Raw genomic sequence first — 23,046 nt, 5'->3', positions numbered from 1 at the left:
GTGAAGTGTGTCCAGTGAAGTGTGACATTAAAGAACAAAATGATCCACTGCACTTCTACAGTCAGTATGGGAGCTTAATTTTCCATTCGAACTTTCATTCACCAAGATAAACCACATTTGATGATACCTTGATAGCTGGCTAGAAACTCATTAATAGTGCATATCTTTTACTGTAATGGATCTATCTCATCCTCTCATTACAAAGATAACATGCCATGTTATATAGACAAAGCTAAAGGAGCAAAACCTGGGAATCCAGGATAAATTAACAGGCAAAGGCAAGCTTGGAAGTGGCATTGATTGGTATTTTGCATGACCCCCAATAGAGCAAATCTTACCCAAAATTGCCTTTGGAAGCTTTTAAAAATACACCTTTGCAGCATTCAAAATACTCCAAAGAGACATTACAGCACAATCTCATCAGAACAACCCATTCCAGTACTTATATCTGTATGCTATTTAATATGTACTTTAACTTAACTGATACTCTCTAATAATTAGGCCATACACTCTCAGTGTTCAGAAATTTTATACCCCCTGAACACAACCTATGGAATGATACAGCACACCTCTGGGAGACATGTATCAGTGCAGAATGCCACTGAATGCATAGATTGGGTGGTTTATGTAAACCTGCACCATTGCCCTGTCATATAACAATGGTCAGCACTGAAGAAGAACAAAGGTGGAAGAAGATTTAATTCAGTAGTTCTTTTCTCCACCCTCTCAAACTTAGAAGTCATCAATAGTAAAATTTGTTTACCATATCCCTCTCACCAATGACCCAATGTGTCTATTTAAAGGAGAGGGAAACTATCAATTATCAACTTATCTTTAAAACAAAGCTGTGTAGGCACCTGAGTAGCTCAGTCAGTTAAGTATCTGACTCTTGATTTTGGCTCAAGTCATGATTGCACAGCATCCTGAGATAGATCCCTGCTCTGCTTTCAGTATGGAGCCTGCTTGGGATCCTCTCTCTCCCTCTCTCTGTGCCCCTCCCCAGCTTTCATGTGTGCTCTCTCTCTCTCTCTCTCTCTCTCTCTCTCTCTCTAAAATAAATAAACTTTTAAAAATACATAAATAAAATAAAATAAAACTTTGTATATAAATTAAATTATTTTAAAAGTGACATTGATTTAGCAGGTAATATTTACCCTGGTCTACCTAAATATGTTAAAAATAGTCTAATTAGCACAACCTTATTCAACTTGATTATTATAATCTTTTTTATATTTCTATATTTCATTGCATTTACTTTTTTCTCTCTTTTTTCATTTGCATACCTTTCTCAGTAACCTATTAAGATGTCTTTTTCCCTTTAATTGGAGAAGCACAAAAGTAGAAATATTACTAATTTCTGTCCTTCATAAGAAGAATAGGTAAGCCATTCTAAAAGTTGTATTTAAGTGCAAACCCAAATATAATTTTTCTTTTTTAAAAGGATTTTATTTTATTTGTTTATTTTCGGGGGGTGGGGCACAAAGAGAGGGAGAGAGGAGATCCTAAATAGGTACCGCACTGTCAGAACAGATCCCAGTGTGGGGCTCAGTCCTATGAACTATGAGATCATGTCCTGAGCTGAAATCAAGAGCTGGACACTTAACCAACTGAGTCACCTAGGCATTCCCCCAAGTATATATTTTTTTCAAAAACACATTAACTATACAAGGGATTCAACATAATTTTTAAAAATTTTTTTTAACGTTTATTTATTTTTGAGACAGAGAGAGAGAGAGAGCATGAACAGGGGAAGGTCAGAGAAAGAGGGAGACACAGAATCTGAAACAGGCTCCAGGCTCTGAGCTGTCAGCACAGAGCCTGACGCGGGGCTCGAACCCATGGACCGTGAGATCATGACCTGAGCTGAAGTTGGACGCTTAATTGACTGAGCCACCCAGGCGCCCCTCAACATAATTTTTTTAATGATATCTAAAAAAATTTTTCTTGCCATATTTTCTTACATTGAGTTAATTTTCCTCTTACCATTAAAAACTACACGTTCCCAATGTCTGGGTCAATACAGGAAAAAGTCAAATAATACAGTAAGAAAAAAATACTGATATCAGCATTTTCTCCAAAGTATATTATCTACTGGTCAATTAAATTACTTTAGACTATGACTACCACGATGCCATAAAGACGGTCAAATTGTAATTTAGGGTCAATAATGTAAAGCCTTCAGGGGCCAGACAGTAACATCCATGTGTGAAGAAAAAGGGCACAAGCCAGTAGTAAGAGTTTCCAGGCAAAGGTATGCAACTTCTAAATTTCACAAAATTTCAAGGCAGAATAGCACGTAACAGTCACAGTCCAGACCCTGCTCTTCTGACAGCTGTGCTTTGGGGCTGCATGCTTCCAGAGTAGGTGATTCTTTTAGGTTCCAATAAGGCATCACTACAGCTAATAGAGGCCTTACTAGGGAACTGGGTGGGGAAAGAGAGGATAATGTAAAACTTAGAATGCCTGCTGACCTGCTTAAATTGCTTCAAATTCAACATCATAAATAAATAAATAAACAAACAAACAAACAAACAAACAAACAAACAAACTCCATTGGCTAAATAAGACACATCTGCAGATCGGATTTTGCAGTGACTGGCATTTTTCTGCCCCTGGTCTATAATTAATACCTATTACACATTTGTCCTCTTAGATTTTCTTTCCCTTTTTTTTTCACTATTGGCTACATAGCTAGATTTTTCAGATGTGCAATTCTACCAGCCAAAGCATTGGCAAACATCATTTTCCCACTGTCATCTGCCTAATGACATCCTTAAAACTGTTAAGTTTTTCAACCTTCTACCCAAATCACCAATACAAATATTCCCAATTTTGCTTATCATCATCCTCTATGATTACTTGCATAAAAAATAATTTAGCCATATGTCCACTCATCTAAATATATTTGTCTTGTTTCATTCTGTCTCTGGATGGAGGGGTTCTGGTTCATAGTATATGAATCCATAATTTCCTATAATCATAAATATTAGGTATTCCCTTCTACAAATCAAGGTTTCTGAACAGATTATTATTATAAGGTTTCAAAAATTTCAGTGGCATAAATTTTAAATCAAAAAAATTGCAAGATCCCTAGATTTTAAGTATATGGGGAATGTCTAATTCAAAACTTTCTATTGCTTGAGGGAATTGTCACCAGTGAGTTTTGGTTTATTTTGTTTTAATCACAAGAAACATGGCTAACTCAAGACAATCTTTTTCTGTTTTAATCTATTTTCTTAACACAATTCTTTCATTATATTATTTAAACAAGTCTTTAAAGTACTTTTTTCAGCTCCAAAATCAAATAAAAATATCTAAGTACTCTTGACCTCACAGAGTTGTTTTAAGTAGACTGATAAAAACTCTCAACAAAGTGGTGCAAAGGGAATGTATCTCACTACAATCAAGGCCATATTTGACAAACCTACAGCTAACATTGTACTAAATGCTGAAAAGCTAAAAGCCTTTCCTCTAAGATCAGGAACAAAACAAGGATGCCCACTCTTGTCACTTTTATTCAACACAGTACTGGAAGTCCTCATAATGGCAATTAGACAAGAAAAAAATTATCTGAATTGGAAAGGAAGAAGTAAAACTCTATTTGCAAATGACATGATATTATATACAGAAAACTCTAAAGACTCCACCAAAAACTATTAAACTAATAAACAAGTTTAGTAAAGTTTCAGGATACAAAAGTCAATATACAAAAATCTGTTACGTTTCTACTATACACTAATAACAAACTACCAGAAAGAAATATTTTTAAAAATCTCAGTTACACTTGCACCAAAAAGAATAAAACAACCAGGAATAAATTTAACCAAGGAGGTGAAATATCTGTACATTGAAAACTATACGACATAACACAAAAACAGACACACAGATCAATGGAATACAATAGGGGAACCCAGAAATAAACCCATGCTTATATGGTCAATTAATCTATGACAAAGAAGGCAAGAACACACAATGGAGAAAAGACAGTCTCTTTAATAAATGGTGCTGGGAAAATTGGACAGCTACATGCAAAGGCATGAAACTGAACTACTTTCTATCACTGTACACAAAAATAAACTAAAATTGGATTAAAGACCTAAACGTGAGACCTGAAACCATAAAAAATCCTGGAAGAGAACACAGGCAGCAATTTCTCTAGACATCAGATGACATAACATTTTTCTAGATATGTCTCCTAAGGCAAGGAACACAAAATGAAAATTAAGAAATAAAGAAATAGATAAATAAATAAATGAACAAACAAACAAAAAAACAATTGATACTACATCGAAATAAAAAGTTTTTGCACAGTGAAGAAAATCATCAGCAAAACAAAAAATAAACCTATTAAATGGGAGAAGATATTTGCAAAGATTATATCCAATAAGGGGTTAATATATAAAATAAATAAATTTACACAACCCAACACCAAAATCAAAATAAACCAATGAAAAACCCACAACAACCCAATTAAAAAATGGGCAAAGGACTTGAAGAGCCATTTCTCCAAAGAAGACATACAGACGGCCAACAGACACATGAAAAGTTGCTCAACATCACTAATTATCAAGGAAATGCAAATCAAAGCCACAATCACCTTACACCTGTCAGAATGGCTAAAATAAAAAAGATAAGAATAACAGGTGTTGGCAAGGATGCGGAGAAAACTGGAACTCTTGTGCACTGTTGGGGGGAATGTAAATTGGTCAGCCACTGTGAAAAACAGTATGCAGGCTCCTCAAAAATTTAAAAATAGAAATACCATATGATGCAAAATTCTACTACTTGGTATTTACCGCAAGAAATGAAAACACTAATTCAAAAAGATATGGGCCCCTATGTTTATTGCAGCATTATTTACAATAGCTAAGATATGGAAACAACCTAAGTGTTCAACAGTAGATGAAAGGATAAGGAAGTGGAGGCATATACGTATACACATATATGTGTATATATGTATATATACATATATACCTATTACACAGCAATGAGAAAAGATACCTTGTCATTTGCGACAACATGGATGAACCTAGAGAGTATTATGCTAAGTGAAATAAGTCAGACTGAGAGAGACAAATACCATATGATTTCACTCACATGTGGAATCTTAAAAACAAAACAAATGAATACAGAAACCAAAAGGAGAATCAGACATAAACATAGAGAACAAAGTGATGGTTGCCAGAGAGAATGAGGGGTGGGAATGGGGTGGCAAAATGGGTGAAGGGGACTGGCAGATATAGGCTTCTAGTTATGGAATAAATAAGTCAAGGGTATAAAAGACACAGCATATAGAATATAGTCAATGATAATATAATAGTGTTGTGTGGTGACAGATGGTAGTTATACTTGTGGTAAACATAGATAGCATAATGTATAGAGAAGTTGAATCATTATGTTGCATACCTGAAATGAATGTAACATTATGCATTAACTATACACAACCCCCCCCAAAAAAATCTACAAGGCATTAATGAAAGAAATTCTAGAAAACACAAATAAATGGAAGGATATTCCATAATCATGGATTGGAAGAATTGATATTGTTAAAATGGCCATACTATCCAAAACTACCTACAGATTCAATGCAATCCCTATCACAATTCCAGTGACATTTTGAAATAAATAGAACAAATAACCTTAAAATTTATATGGAACCACTTGCATACACACACACACACACACACACACACACACACACACACAATCCAAATAGCCAAAGCAACCTTGAGAAAGAAAAAAAAAAAAAAAAAGCAGAGGCATCACATTTCCTGAATTCAAAGTATATTACAAAGCTATAGTAATTAAAACAGTCTGGTACCAGCTTAAAAAAAACAGACACATGGATCAATGGACTAGAACAGAGAGTCCAGAAATAAGTCCACATATATATGGTCAATTAATTTATGACAAAGGAACCAAGAATACACAATGGAGAAAGCACAGCCTCTTCAATAAAAACAGGACAGCCACGTGCAAAAGAATTAAACTAAACCACTATTTTACACCATACATAGAAATTAACTCAGAATGGATTGATTTGAATGTAAGACCTGAAACCCTAAAACTCCGAGAAGAAAACATAAGGAGTAAGATCTTTGACATAGGTCTTGGCAAATTCTTTAAAATCTGATGTCAAAAGCAAAAGTAACAAAAGTAAAAATTAATAAATAGGACTATATCAGACTAAAAAACTGCTGCAGAGCAAAGGAAACCATCAATAAAATGAAAAGGCAACCTACTGAATGAGAGAAAATATTTTGAAATTATACATCTGATAAGGAGTTCATATCCAAAATATATAAAGAACTATTTCAACTCAAGAGCAAAACAAAACAAAACAAACAAACAAAAAACCCTACAAACAATCCAAATAAAAATGGGCAGAAAATCTTAACTCTTTTTCCCAAAGAAGATACAGAACGCCAACAGGTACAGGAGAATATTCTCAGCATCTTTCACCATCAGGAATATGCAAATGTTTTAAACATTATGTTTAAAACAGTCCTAGCGCAATGTGGGTCTCCATCGTAAAATTTTTGTTTTAAAAATATTCTCAATAATTAGTTGCTTCTAATCGTATGACACATTAAGTATACTTTGCCTGAAGGATATTTACCATTCCTTTAGAAGAAGGGACATCCCTGATAGTACTATTTGAAGGTATCAAGAAATGGAAAGCATAAGGAATGTATTGATATTAAATGCTAATTCATATTTGGGAGATGAATATTCTCTTCAATTGATCAAATATACACTGGTGGACTGTACATAACTCCATTAACTAGTATACCCATACTTTCTAGATAATTTACAAAGTCAGGTTCTCAAGCCTATATGGTGGGATACAGAATAATGGAAACAGAGTGTTTTCAATACAGTAGTTGTTTTGCTAAGTGTTGCAGGCAAAAAGAGACTTTTTTCTCTTACTTTCCTCACCTCTTCTAATGTTGGATTTTTTTTATGAAAAGTAGAGATAGTTATTTACATTACTGCCCAATAAAAGTACTACTAATAATTAACAGTTGCATATTTTTATTGGGCTACATGGTAACAGAATTGGAATTGGTACCTGATGTCCCAAAGATAAACATGAACCATTTCACAGCAGTGCCTATCTGCTGCATGCCAGGAAGAATTCATAGTAAAGAACAATTACCTAGGAACTGAGCTACCTTCATACGTAAGTGATTTTGGCCTATGAGGACCATGCAAAGAACCTCTCAGTTACACCCCAATTACTTTCCTAAAACTATCTTCCCACCAGTTTCCACAGGGGCTGGAATTTCACCATTTGAGAAATACAGTGTTCACATGAGGACGATAAATCAGTAAATATATAATCATCTCACAGAAACGGATGACTAATCTAAACATAGATTTTTCACCTTTAGGATTTTTATTTTTGTCTAGGGCAGATACAACCATAAATATTAACAAAGAGTTAGAGGCAGGTGGTGTTTTTATTTTTTAAGTAAAATTTGAATCAATTAATTAACTATTCTCAAATATAACAATGTGGTAACGTTCAATTAATTAAGGACTATTTTTCCAAGAATAAAAATGTAGTTCAGAGATTACATTAAAATCAAACCAATGCTTTAAAAATTATATTTACTATACATGCTTAATTCAAAGTCAGTATTTGGTATTCTCTGATGGGCCAAAACAAGAAAAAAAGTCAATATTTGGTATTCTCTGATGGGCCAAAATAAGGAATTGTGTGCTCTCAAATAAAATAATCCAATTGACTTCCAAACATAAATATCATCTGTAAATAGTTATTTTAAATATTTTACCACTCTGAAGGTTAAAAGTCATCAAGCAAAATAGTGACTATAAACATACTGGCACACACCAAAAATATCGGTACAGTACAGTTGTGAGATAGGGCATATAATGAATTCTAAATGAGAGTTAGACAAATTAAATGGTTAACATCTCCAAAGAAAAACCTCAGGCTTGGATCCTGCCTAGGATGCATTTTTGCTTTTTAAGAAGCAAACAACACATTTCTGACTAGTCGACATCACCATTAGCATTGCTTTCTTACAGAGAAGCAAAAGAGATCTCAATTCCTGGGAAAGCTGGGGGTCACTGTTGTCATGGGAACCAGGATATATGTATCAAATGCCATCAATGAGAGAAAGATAAAAACTACTATGCATCAGGTATCTAGAAATCTATCAAAGAAATAGTTCTCACCTATCTAGTGTGGATTTTCACACTTAGATAAATTTTGAAGACTGTAAATTCCATTCAGACACCTTTTTCATAGGGAGTTAATGAGTACAGGATTCTACAGGCAAGAGAAAGGTCAATAGTAAAGACTTCCATAGAAATTACCACTTGTTCTAAAAATATATATGTTCTATAAAAAGTTTTTCAAAAAGCAATTTGAAACGTGTTCTGATCCTGGAACATCTAGGCCTGTAAATTTCGGCAGGCAGGGTCTCACTACTAATTCTCACCCTCTTCATACATTGTGAAAATATTTGAGTTTTCAGTAAGAAGTCTATGGATTACTGACACCAGTTTCTACAAGTGGGCCCAAATGCAAGCGGTAAATATTCAGAAAAAAATGATGTCAAAAGTTGAAATGGAGCTTCACTTGAAAGTAAAATATGATAATTTTATACTTTATAAAAGTTTGCAAGTATGGATTATCTTGCTTTATATTATATATATTATATATATTATATATATTATATATATTATATATATTATATATAATATGTATATTTATACATATATAAATATTATATATATATTTTATATATATATTTTTTATATATATATATATATAAATTCTTAACTTTGTAGAAATTGGCAAACATAGATTTCATAAAATGACCTTTTGTAGCCACTTGTTTTTTTCAAAATTTCCCCTAAGGATATACAAGTTAGAAGCTGATTTTATTATAAAAACATGCTGAGGCAAACACCGTATTATTGTTCATAGTCCTAAACATTTCCAGGCTCCTTAGTACCATATCTGGCCAGAGAAATGCATTCGTTTTAGCCTTATGGTTTTTTTCAAAATTAATATAAAATTAATACACAAAGCCAATTTTTCAAAAGGATTAGACTCTTTCCACTGAGAAGACAGAAAATTCTGTTCTCCAAGTTCTATTTTAACATTTAATATAAATACTACATTCAAGAGGCAGTCAGCAAAATAACCAAAACAAATAGCAAAGTTTGATGCTGGAAAAAAGCCATGAGGGTTATACAAGAATGATTTTAGTTCAACACTCTACTTGGAAGCTAGTATTCTCTAGTACAATAAAAATTCATTTGAATAGAGCCTTTTTTGTAGTTGTTGTTTTTTTTTTTTATTTTTGGGGTTTTTTTTGGAGAGCACATAACATACATAGTAGTCACAAAGCACATTCAGTAAGAAAACTCAACCATGTGGTAGGATTAACTGATTTTATTATTATTTTACTTATTTATTTTTAATTCAGGTATAATTAATATACAGTGTTATACTAGTTTCAGATGTATAAGTGATTTTATTATTGCATTGTAGTTTCTTGGAAAAATTTTTTTAAGTATAAGTGGTTATTTTCCCCAAAATGATCTCTAGATAACTCACCGTGCAATGGAAATGCACTATTATCCTGGAGTGTCATCAACTCGATTCAAACCTGTCTTATGTAAAAGCTTCCAATTGTTTTTGCTCTAAATAGAGTCCTTGTGACTATTGAACAGGTCAATATTTCTTAACCTCTTATGCCATTTAATAAGGTCTTTTGTTCCAAATGAACCTGGCCTTTCCTAAGGACATAGATAAGCTTCAAAGGACTAGGTAAGTAAGGTTAAACCATTTCCAGTGGTAAATCATATCCTGCTTACATATTCAAAAAAATATAAACTAAAAAACCTCATTTTATTGTCAGTTATGAAGACATTTTTATTTTCCTAATGTCGATTTTTCTTGACCTTATTATTTTTTCTATTTCTTCCTCTTCTGTCAAGTAACTTCAGTAATTCCATTGACAGACTGAATATACAAATAGACAACAGTTTGACCATGTATGAAAATAGAACTTGACCCTGAGCCTCTGGAGCAAACAACATGGGAAGCCAACCACAACCTCTAAGATATCAGCCCAAAATGGTCAAAATTCATTCAATAACCCCCAGCTTCCCTATTTTTTGCCACCATTCCAACTCAGGATCAATCAGAGAAGCTCAAATATGCCCTCCAAAACAATCACCCTAAATGCCCTGCTTCTCATTAGCCCATCTCATTTCCTCATGTCAACAATCTCCAATCAGAACACATCTGAGGCCTCTTTTTCCACGATAAAGTTTTTCCACTGACCTGCCCACCTTTGCATCTCTGCCAAATGCAAGTGATGGTGGCTAGAGGAAACTCTGAATAACTTCTGTTTGTTCTCATTTAAGTGGTCTTTGTTTATTTCCACACCATAAACTTATATGATGAAAAAGGGGAACTTATATAAATAATTATTTTTACTCTTTGATAAGAATTGGAATGTCAAGATTAAACTTTGCTATGTGGGATGCATTGTGCATCCTTATAAGCTCAGACTTCAGTGATCCCTTCTCCTATACTCTAAAATCCTGTACGCCTTGAAGCCTTGACTCATAACCCCAGCCCTTTGACTAACTACTGGGTTTCTCTGTTCTCACTGTGTAGGTGTGGGGCAAACCTGAAAAAAAAAAATTTAATGCTGTGCCATAGGAAAACAACTTTGCACCAGACACTTGAATAAGCATTCTATGTGAAGTACCTTTTATGATTCTCATGGTGACCGTGACCCTTCATTCATTCAAGTCAATATTTCTTGAGGATATACTTTGTGCCAAAGAGTTTGCTAGGCCTTGAATATGTAAATAGTAGGACTGGGGGCAATTTTTTTCTATCTAATAGGACTGGCTAGGAACATGGTCATTTTTTTCATAAAAGTACACATAAATACATAATAACACATTGTAATATGTGCCAGGAAGGAAAAGTACAGGGCGCTATGAAAAACTTAAAATTGCTTAGGCTTATGGGACATCTATCTAAGAAAGAAAGATTTAATCTGTGACACCAGCGCCCTCCCCCCCCCCCCCCCCCCCCGCCCCGCGCCCAAGATGAGTAAGAGTTAGCCAGGCAAAGGGCTAGGGGTTGGTTTTCCAGGCTGGGAAAACTCTACTGCCAAAGTAATAGAGAAAGCTTTGTGTCTGTGTAAAAAATGAACAAAAGCCAGTGTAATTAAAGCATAAAAAACATCTAAGATGGTGATGAGAGTTGAGAGGGGAGGTAGGCAGTACTTCGTAAATTATATTTGGATTTTAATCAGAATACAGTAGAAATAAGTGAAAGGATTTAAACAGAGCAAGGACATGGATCGATTTACTTTTAAAGACACTGCTCCAGCTATTGTTGTGTGAAGAATGAATTGTAAGGGGGAGTAGAAAAGTGAGGCTTATTGGGGCTCCGATGTAGAAGCCCAGGTGAAAGGTACCCTGGTTATGATTGCAACGATGGATGTGAAGAGAAATAGATGGATTCTAAGCATATTCTGGAAGTAGAATATGCACTATGTTCTTCAAACTGACCAGAAGAATTCAAGCTGGGAAAACTACTTATTCTTATATTCCTTCTCGTATTCTTGAATGTTGAATACCAAGCTCTTAAAGAAAACAAACTGTCCTATTGCCTGAGGTAGACAAAATCTGGAACGGCACCTACAGTCCCCTAACCCCCTTATTCTTATTCTCCAGGCACTCCCATGGCCTGGAGAGCGTGTATGGAAAGACGCAACGGGCTGTGTGTGCAGTATTAGTGATCCGTCTTAGACAATGGCTAAATGGGCTGGGTTCTAATCACGGTCCCAAGGAAAATATTCAATTTGATCTCTGGGCAGTAAGTGGAAAAGATGTGTTCATAGTCACACTTGAACCCCAAACTCAGATCTTTAAACATGCCTCACCTTTCTCTGTTTGTTGGAAACAAACCTGTTCCTTTCTGGTTTATCTGCTCCACAGTTGTTAACATCAGAAGCATGGACTTCTTCCTATTAACTGTTTCAGTCCTAATGTTCACCTTTCAGAAAGTGATCCAAAATCTATGATTTTCATGACATATTAAAAAGTCATCTTTATTTTTAACACTTATTACTGCATAATCCTATATTATACTTTTGTGAGTCCATTTATAATTGGCAGATTTCCTTCACTAGAGTATAACCTTCATGAGGGCACAAAATAGAGGTTGACTCTATATTTGTTAGAGAATCAAATGAATAAATGAAGTGTGTTGGACAAAGATTACCAAGATAAAGCTAGGAAAAGGTGGTAGGCATGAGGAGAAGTAATGGATAAAACCAACATTTTACACATTATTTTGTTCATTTTCCTCACCCAGTCATGATAAAATAGAATTGAGAATAATTAAATTCCTAGCCTTGACACCTATAAAGATTGTATTTACAGGTTCTTTCAGAGGCCATGATATTCTCACTTCAGTCTGTCCCAGAGGGAAGCCCTTTGCACTCTACAATTTTTGAGATGAGGAATTTGGCACAGACAACTTGGGTAGAAGGGTGAAGTTCACACACTTGTGACAGAATTGTAATTGTAATTTAAAACTCTTGGATCACATCTGTTGAACCTTCCAAACTGTGAACTCTATCAAAGTAGGAACTCTGTCTTTACACCTATGGGTTGGTAACTATATTTTTCAGGACAAAGTAAAAGTAAAGTCAGCAAGACTCATTAGTTTTCTTGAATTAGCTACTGCCATCACCCCCTGATGTAGTTGAAGACACTTTATTTTGGAGAGATTAAGAAACTTGTCCATAAATAGTAAATGGCAGAACAAGGATTTGAGCCCAATTCTGTCTGAATCCACACCTTGATTTCTTAACCATTCTACTAAGTTAAAATATGAATACATTTTGCTACTTAGCAGCAATTTACTCCTACTACTCAAAGTCAAATCCCTCACAATGGCATTTACAAAAAAATTCCCATTATTCTTAAGATCTGACCAATCTAAATCCCACCGCCATCTTTTAGCTGATGACTCATGTACTGATTTTTGAAGATACGGGAAGCCTTTGATTTGAACTTTTAATTCCCTTTCTCTTTAACTTGCCTTCACTCAATATCAGTACCTTATGTGCTTTCTCAGATTTTTTTCCAATTTCTCTCTAATGACAATTTCCCCCACTAATTTCTTCATCAATCTTTGATTTATTCTTTTATCATTGGCTCCTTCTACCTTTACCACCTGGCTCCCCCATTACTCCTTACAATCATAGTTCCAATGCTCTGCTCTTCCTTGAACTAACAACACTGATGAAGATTCAGTTTCTGCCTTCTGTTACTCTTTCTTCATCTCTCACTTCCACTCTCAGAATAGTTTTAACTTCATGGCTTCATATTAAAATAATTTCAAACTATAATATCTTCCAATGCATCTCATAGGCCTTTGAATTTGTATTGTATACATTGCAAACACTTCAACATGGTGCTCACTTTATGACCTAAATCTAGCATTTTAGCTCTATATCCCACTGAGTGTGCATCTACATATACACATGTTAAATCAAACACTATGCTATGTCTTTACACATGTTATTATCTCTTTTTGCAATGACTCAATCTCTACTAATCAATAATTCTCCATTATTCAAAGCCTAGTTCAAAGTACCTCATATACTATGACTCTATACTTAATTATATCCTTTGTCAGAAATAGTCTTTCATCGCTCTTTTAAAGCTTGAAACACTTTTCCATTGTATTTATTCACAAATGTGTTATCTGATCACTCTAAATAAAAGCCCCGTGAAGATAAAGATTGTGTGTAATTAATCAAAACAAAATTTCAAATTTCAGAGGAGTGTACAAAATTATTTTTGAAATCTCAAGGTAACATGTATAGCTTATCAGAATGACTGATCATCACATGTACCTGGTAACCATTATATTCAGAGTCTGTCTATAATCCACATTAGAACCTACAGAAAGATTCTCTAATGTTTCCTTTATAGGGTCTATCATAATAAGAAAGCATTACAAATATAAACAAACTTACACTACTATATTTTATAGTAAGCATATACCCAAATTCTGTAATCCTTGTCTGTACTTACCTCAATCCTTATAAACAGAATCAAGTAAGATTCTGTGTATTTATGTTCATACCTAATTTATTTTGTGTACATGAATTCAGACATTTCACATGAATATGACCCAGCTATGGAAACATACTTCTGTATTTAATTCTTTTTTTAAGACCTGCTCTAAATAGGAAAGTCTAGGCAAGCAAAAGTATAAATATTTTTTAACTACTGTATTAAATCTTAAGGTCAATAAAGATGATATGCATCTCATGGTATAAGAAAAACCTGGGTGAGAAAATAAAATATTTCATTGTCTTAAGACACCCATTATCCTTGAATACTAAGTCTCCATTATTATACTCAATATAACAAATTGAAGATGTATTCTTAAGAGTTATTCAATAAAGTTAAATGCTGATGGAATGTGGCTAAGAGAGGGAATATTTCCCTATTTCTTCAGTAAGATATGTTTCATTTAATAATTAAAGTAAATAAGTTGAATGACTCAAGTACCTTTTCTAAACCTTCTTCCTTCAGGCTGATCACATCCAAATCAAAATCTGTTCGCAAGCCATTGGTTTTATTGAAAGTTATTCTGCCTGTGAGACCTTCCCAATGTGCCTACAGGGAAAGAAAAATGGATTAGTAAAGGAAGAAAGAAAGAAAGAAAGAAAGAAAGAAAGAAAGAAAGAAAGAAAAAAGATAAAACATTTTTCACACAAAAAATAACAAACATTATTTTCTTCTCCTAAATTGACATCACTACTAATTTTTAAAACATTTTTTTCTCTTCTGAACTTCAGAGGATTTTTTTTCTACAGAAATTATCTTAGTCACAATGCAGAATTTATTACAAATTTTTCATTTTAAATAGTGCCCTTTGTAGGTATAACTTTTTATGAGAAATTTGAAGATAATGTTTTAAATAGCAAACTTCCTTCAGCAAACTGACAATAATTTAGTTACGTATTATAATAAATGAGATAGTGAATGTCTCACTGGAGATTGCAAATAGAATTACTATTATAAAATACCACTCCTAAATTCATACTAATATGAACATAAACTTATTTTATTACAAGGAAAGAAAATGAATTTAGGAAAACATATGTTATACAACTTCAATTATGTACTTTCCTCTTAGAATAATTAACTTATTACTTTATTTTCCCTTAAGTGAGACTGGGAGAAATATATCCAAATTACTTCATATCTAGCTATACTTCATGTAAAAAGAGCTTTCCATGTAATAGGAAGTGGAAATAAAATTTTCCAGTTATACAATGGGTTCACCCCTCACAGGTAAACAAATTTTTGAGCTTTAGTTTTAATATAAAAAGTTTTCTCATTCTGCTAGCTACATAGACACACTAATGTTTTCCATATTTGTCATTTAGAAATAGTTTAGAAAAATCGTTATATATGAAAACTTTAAGTAATGTATACTTACAGTTAAATGTTTGAAAGAATATACACCAAGATCCAAACAAATAAAACCAAATAGATTATAGGTAACATTTCAATAAGCACTACAAATGGATATCATTATTACATTTCTTAGGTTCCGTGTATTTCTATACTTATGTATAGGGATCCCAAAACAGTTTTAGGCTGATAAATTACAAATAAAACAGAAAATATTACAATACATATCTACATACATATTACAACATGTCATCACTGAGTTTAAACATGTGTTAACCAGTCTCCAATAAGGAAGAAAAAATATTGTTAACCCAAAATCTTCCAAAAATAATAACCTCAGGTGATTAACAAAAATGCATATTAGTACAAAAATAGACATTGTGAGCAATAAGTACTGGGGCGCCTGGGTGGCTCAGTCAGTTAAGCATCTGACTTTGGCTCATGTCATGATCTCGCAACCGTTTGTGAGTTCGAGCCCCGCATCGGGCTCTGTGTTGACAGCTCGGAGCCTGGAACCTGCTTTGGATTCTGTGTCTCCTTCTCTTCCTGCCCCTCCCCAGCTCACACTCTGCTTCTCTCTCTCTCAAAAATAAATGAACACTAAAAAAGTACAGAAGTAGAAGCGTAGGATAGTAAAACAAATCTGGGATAAAGGCAGTATAAGGAAACGCTCATCAGGTGAAAATGCACAACTAATAACAGTGAATCACAAATTTAACTCTGACCTTCCTAGTGACCAAAGCAATGAAGAAAATGTGATCTAAACACAATACATAGGGTCCATATTTTAAGACATACCAACTGCCCAGGAGAAGCAACTCTTCATGGCAGTGAAACCTGAGAGGAGTGTCTCCTGTTGGTCCTCATAAAGAGGCACACTGTGTGATTTAATGGACAAGGTCCTCAGCAACACCTTACAATAAATATAATAGTGAGTTTCATACAACTGTTTCTTATATGACTGTTGAACACACATCTCAGTACTCAGATGCTGCATTCAGAAAGCATTTCTTCAACTAGCCAAGTCTGTGCACTATGTTTGCAGCCCTCTGATGTTCAGTTTTAAACCAGATGTAAATGTAGAATGTGAAACAAATAAATGAACTACATATTCTTCAGGGAGTGTCATTTCACCTATCTGAGAATATGTTAAAAATTACACAAGGAAAATTCATAGGTATTCTTTGCCAAGGAACTGGAGATTCTTTAAAAAAAATTTTTTTTAATGTTTTTATTTATTTTTGAGAGAGAGATAGAGAGACAGAGACAGAGAGAGACAAAGAGAGAGAGAGAGAGAGAGAGAGAGAGAGAGAGAGAGAGAGAGAATGGGGGAGGGGCAGAAAGAGAGGGGGACACAGAGTCCAAAGCAGGCTCCAGGCTCTGAGCTGTCAGCACAGAGCCTAATGCCAGGCTCAAACTCGCAAACTGTGAGATCATGACCTGAGCTGAAAATTGTTAATTTTGCTTGTACGGAGGAAGAAAGTAAGTTTAATTAAAAGATAAAAGTTCACCTGTGAAGAAAACTGAACTAATCTCAAATCATTCACCTTGAGGACAAAAGAGAATAGGCACATGTGCTTCTCCTGACATACCTCTTTGATTAGGCTCATAAAACGGGTCCCAAAGCGCCAGGGTTTGTGTCTATTACACTGTAAGGAACTGACTGTCATCTGGGGAAACTGTTGGACGCCCACAGACACCACGTGCACAGCATCATACATTAGAGCAGCGTCAGTCTGAAAGTCAAGAAAAAGGAAATATGGAGTCAATACAACATGTGAAACCCATGACAGGAGGTTTGGAAGGGGAGAGAAGGAAGAGGTAAGAGAAACAAATACTCAGTTTATCTTTATGTAAGTGAGGAAACAGTATTTCCAATGATCTGGTTCTCTTAAATAAGGTATTGTTATCAATTACTATATCAGCTCCATTAGAACATTTGACCTATTCTCCCTTTCCTGAAGTAATAACCCAACTTCATATTGTCCTAGTATCTTTGTTGAAGTAGGAAATGTGTGAAGACATTCATTATTTTATTTTTTTGCCACCCCCTCTCTCTCTGTCTTACTCTGTCTCTACACACACACACATACACACACACACACACACACACACACACACACACACATACAATGAATGCAATTAGGAACATTTTAAATGATTAAATAAATTACATATTGTATATAAAAGTGAATAAACAATTTTCTTGTATAGGAAGAACAAAAGAGATTTGAAAGGAGATTCACCTAAAAAGCTTCGTTATAACCCCTGATCTTTTCTTCAATTTAATTTTTCAGAAGATTCAATCTCAGAAATGAATGCTACTGTTTTGAATCTCAATACATGTATTAATCCCTTTTTAAGAAACTAAGCTTAATCCCCTGTCCTGTTTTCTTTTCCCCCAAATTTCCATATGAATAAAAGTTCATTTTGTCTTCTCAAGTAAAACGAATATGAATTCTGTGTTTGCACCTGCTCAAATGACTGTCCACTTTAGAAACTGATGATAAAAAATAAAATGTTTGTAAATCGAAACAAACCAGAGGCTCCATGACCGTCAGCGGCTGTGTTAAATGGAGCCTCACATTGTGTTTGACGGATGGATGCCAGGCTCACTACCTACAGAAGAGGGCCACACTGATAGTACTGCTAGAAATGAACTTTGGGCCATCTGCTTGGCATGCTTCGGAATAAAAGCATATATTTCCTCTTCTCATTCACACAATTAGTGAGCTGTGAAATGAATTCCAAAATGGATAGGAACCCCGTAGATTATAGCGTTTGCCACAATACAATACAAAATGAGTACACACAGTAGCTTTCATGCAAATGGATCCTAAGGAGCTTTACCACATAAAATGCAAGACGGCTAAAGAGCACAATGCAATGACAGAACATAATAATAATGCCATTTTATAGTTCATAAATCTTTGGGGAATATAGCTCAGATTCATAACCTTCACTTTGTAAATACCAGCTGACTACTTTCACATACTCTGATGGCTGCAAAGTGAAAAAAGAATCATGGAGTTGATACAGGCATACATCATGAGCCTGAGGATTAGACTGATATTTGTCTTTGGCCTGAAGTAACATTCAGGGGACATATCTTATACAGCACACAGGTGGTCATAAAAACAGTTACCACAATATGAAAGACACATTTGATTTTAAAATAAAATAAATTTAAAAAAAATCACCATTAACAAAGGTGGAGAGGAATGAACACTTTCACACACTACAAAGATAAAGGGCAATTTTGCAACTTGCAAAAGAAGCTTTAAAAATATCCATGTTCTTTTTAACCCAGTAATTTCTTTCTGGAATTTCCCATAAGGATATCAGGGATAAGACAAAAGCTACATACATGATTTATTTTTATTTATAAAGTGGAAACCTACTGAATGTTCAAATTAAGGAAACACAATAAAATCACAATGATATTACATATAACTAAAAACTATGTTTTGAAAAATAATCAATTAGATGAGAAATTGCATGTGATATGATGCTAAGTGTAAACACTGATAACAGAGCTGTATGTCCAGCATAAACTATTATACATCTTCATGTATTTCATTATGTACTATTTAATTTATTTAATTCTCACAATAATGGTTTAATAAAAGCACCACTATTGTTCCCATTCAATTGACAAAACCAACTTTGAGAGATGTTAAGTAACTAGGCAAAGTCACACAGTGATTAAGTGGAAAGACCCAGATTCAAACAGACTCTCTGCTCATAGCTAGTATTCTTAACCACCATATTACATGTTATATCAACAACAGCAGATCAAAAAGAAAAAAATACACCAAAATGAAACCAATATTTACTCTTGACAGTTAATAATTAATGGAACTTAATGTTTTCTTTTTATGTATTTTTCTACAGTTTTTTTTTAAATTAGAAGATTGCTGAATACCATTCAATAATTCTTAAGATAAAAATTTTTATCTATTCCCACAAAAGTAACTAAAAGAACATCAATACAATATTACTACCATCCTGCCATGATTTACTTACGTGATCTTATATGACTTACATGATCTTATATGACTTATATGAACATCCTAGAATAGTAATCTTATCTAAAATGGCAATGCTGAGAAAGTATTTTACTAATTTAAGAGTTCAAAAACTGTTTTTGCAACAGAGTTTCAGTGTCAAGATCAGAGGACACACTAGCTGATAATAAAACTATTTAAGATCTATGATTTTAAATGTAATTATAAAAGATAATAAATAATAAATTTAAAAAATAAAAGTTAAACAAAATTTTAAAAAGAAAGATAATATTTATTAAATATAAGAGAAATATTGGAGAAAAAAAGTATAAGTACTTAATTTGCTAATCAAATTATTTCTTGAATTTCCAGTTTAAAATATGCTGATTTATGATAAAGTAATACACAGAACTTCTGAAACTACTCTCTACTTATTTATTGTTGTCCTACTTTTAACTTGGTTGTTTTATGTAATAATGAGATATTTTCCATATATACCTGATATCCTGTCAGACTCAACTTCACTGTCTTACTTACAAATCTATATGTACACAAATTCTTTCACCTTTGTAAAGTTGTGAGAAAACTCTAGTGTTTCAAAAATGTTTTTCTTATTTTCACAAGAATGCATTCACAAGAATGCTTGAAAATGTGTCTTCTACTAGTAATAGCATTAGTTAACACTCATTTAGTATTCAGTATGTATGAGTCATTCCCGTTAAACCATTCCCTTTAATTCTCATAGCCATCATCCACTTGAAATCCACTGAGTTTGTATTAAGTAGAAAATTAAGTCAAGGAACAGTTAAGTAACTGGCCTAAGCTCCTAGCATGTTGAGGTGGAGATGGATTCAAATCCATACAATCTATGCAGAGTTCATATCTTTCTCTTTTTTTTTTTTTGCTCAGAGTTCTATATTTAATAAAGCAAAATAGTGTAAATGCTTTTGAAGTTACAACATGAAATATCAATAAGTACTTGAATGCATTAATCCATATTATGTTTTCAATAAAGCAGTAAATACTCGAGACCCACTGGGAAGATGGTGGTGAAGGAGGACGCTGGGCTCACTGCGTCCTGCTCATCATGTAGATTCCACCCACATCTGCCTAAATAACCCAGAGAACTGCCAGAAGACTAGCAGAATGGACTCTCCCCAGCCAAGCGTAGACGAGAGGCCCACGGAAGAGGGTAGGAAGGGCGGAGAGGTGGTGCGCACCACACAGACTGGTGGGAGGGAGTCAGGGTGATGGAGGGTCAGCTCAATGGGCAAGGCAGAGCCCCAAAGTCTGGCTTGCAAAAGCAGAGGGGCCAGACAGGGTGTGTTCTGACAGCCAGTGGGACTTAACATCTGGAATGTTATAAGTCAACAGCTCTGGTCTGAGAGCGGGAGGGAGAGTTGTTGAGCCCCAGAGGACAGAACTCAGCTTGGCGGGGAACAAAGGCACTGGGAAGCCCCATGTCCCTCGCCAATCCCCCAGCCAAAATCCCAAAGGGAACCAGTTCCCGTCATGGAACTTGCTTGCCCAGCTCAACACCCAGTGCTGTGCTTCTGAGGATCCATTCCTCCCACGGGTCTGCCTCCCTACGGTTGCCTCAGGGCCCCTCCCGAAGCAATTACTGAAGGCAAAGCGAGCTGAGCCTGCCCCTCCTGCCCCTGTACACTTTAAGATCCACCCTGGCTAATATGCCAGATCCCATCGAAGCAGTACCACAAGACTGGCAATGTGCAAGTAGCCCAGACAGAGGCCACACCACTCCACATTGAGTCCTGCCCCTGGGATAGAGGAAGGTAAGGTACACACCAGTCTGTGGCCCTAGCGGTGGGCTAGGGGCAGACATCAGGTCTGACTGTGGCCCCGCCCACCAACGCAAGTTACTCCAGACAGCACAGAGGAAGACCCCTGCAGTTCCTCGCCACTCCAGGGACTATCTAAAATGAGGAAACAGAAAAATTCTCCTCTAAAGAAACTCCAGGAAGTAGCGACAGTTAACGAATTGATCAAAAACGATTTAAGCAATATAGCAGAAAATGAATTTAAAATAATAGTCATAAAATTAATCGCTGGGCTTGAAAAAAGTATGGAGGACAGCAGAGAATCTATTACTACAGAGATCAAGGGACTAAGAAACAGTCAGGAGGAGCTAAAAATACTATAAATGAGCTGCAAAATAAAATGGAGGTGACCACAGCTCGGATCGAAGAGGCAGAGGAGAGAATAGGTGAACTAGAAGATAACATTATGGAAAAAGAAAAAGCTGAAAAAAAGAGAGATAAAAAAATCCAGGAGTATGAGGGGAGACTTAGAGAACTAAGTGACATAATTAAACGAAATAATGTATGCATAATTGGGATTCCAGAGGAGGAAGAGAGAGGGAAAGGTGCTGAAGGTATACTTGAAGAAATCATAGCTGAGAACTTCCCTGAACTGGGGAAGGAAAAAGGCATTGAAGTCCAAGAGGCACAGAGAACTCCCTTCAGACATAACTTAAATCGATATTCTGTATGACATATCATAGTGAAACTGGCAAAATACAAGGATAAAGAGAGAATTCTGAAAGCAGCTAGGGATAAACATGCTCTAACATATAAAGGGAGACCGGTAAGACTTGTGATAGATCTGTCTACTGAAACTCGGCAGGCCAGAAAGGAATGGCAGGAAATCTTCAATGTGATGAACAGAAAAAAAAAAATGCAGCCGAGAATCCTTTATCCAGCAAGTCTGTCATTCAGAATAGAAGGAGAGATAAAGGTTTTCCCAAACAAACAAAAACTGAAGGAATTCGTAACCACTAAACCAGCTCTACAAGAGATCCTAAGGGGATCCTGTGAGACAAAGTACCAGAGACATCGTTACAAGCATGAAACCTACAGACATCATAACTATAACCCATATTTTTCAGAAATAACACTGAATGTAAATGGACTAAATGCGCGAACCAAAAGACAGAGTATCAGAACGGATAAAAAAACAAGACCTCTCTACTTGCTGTCTACAAGAGACTCATTTTAGACCTGAGGACACCTTCAGATTGAAAGTGAGGGGATGGAGAACTATCATGCTACTGGATGTCAAAAGAAAGCTGGAGTAGCCATACTTAGGCAAACTAGACTTTAAATTAAAGGTTGTAACAAGAGATGAAGAAGGGCATTATATAATAATTACAGGGTCTATCCATCAGGAAGAGCTAACAATTATAAATGTCTATGGACCGAATACAGGAGCACCCAAATATATAAAACAATTAATCACAAATATAAGCAACCTTATTGATAAGAATGTGGTAATTGCAGGGGACTTTAATACCCCATTTACAACAATGCATAGATCATCTAGACACAGGATCAATAAAGAAACAAAGGCCCAGAATGATACATTGGATCAGATGGACTTGACAGATATATTTAGAACTCTGCATCCCAAAGCAACAGAATATACTTTCTTCTCGAGTGTACATGGAACCTTCTCCAAGATAGATCACATACTGGGTCACAAAACAACCTTTCATAAGTATACAAGA

The 23,046-nt window shown here is 34.9% G+C and overlaps 1 protein-coding gene across 1 annotated transcript in view; it reads right to left on the bottom strand.

The window, feature by feature from the left end:
- Window positions 1-23,046, bottom strand: part of GRIK2 (glutamate ionotropic receptor kainate type subunit 2) — a 652,272-nt gene that overhangs the window by 244,781 nt on the left and 384,445 nt on the right. Inside the window, exons 7-8 of the mRNA XM_047859025.1 lie at window positions 17,109-17,252; window positions 14,605-14,712 (exon numbers count right to left, since the gene is read on the bottom strand). Of these exons, the coding sequence (XP_047714981.1) occupies window positions 14,605-14,712; window positions 17,109-17,252 (252 nt within the window). The remainder of the gene's footprint in view (window positions 1-14,604; window positions 14,713-17,108; window positions 17,253-23,046) is intronic.

The sequence above is a fragment of the Prionailurus viverrinus genome, chromosome B2, assembly GCF_022837055.1.
Source record: "Prionailurus viverrinus isolate Anna chromosome B2, UM_Priviv_1.0, whole genome shotgun sequence".
In the NCBI taxonomy this organism is placed as follows: Eukaryota; Metazoa; Chordata; class Mammalia; order Carnivora; family Felidae; genus Prionailurus; species Prionailurus viverrinus.
Note: the sequence above shows the minus strand (reverse complement) of the source record. Positions and strands in the feature narration are given on the sequence as shown.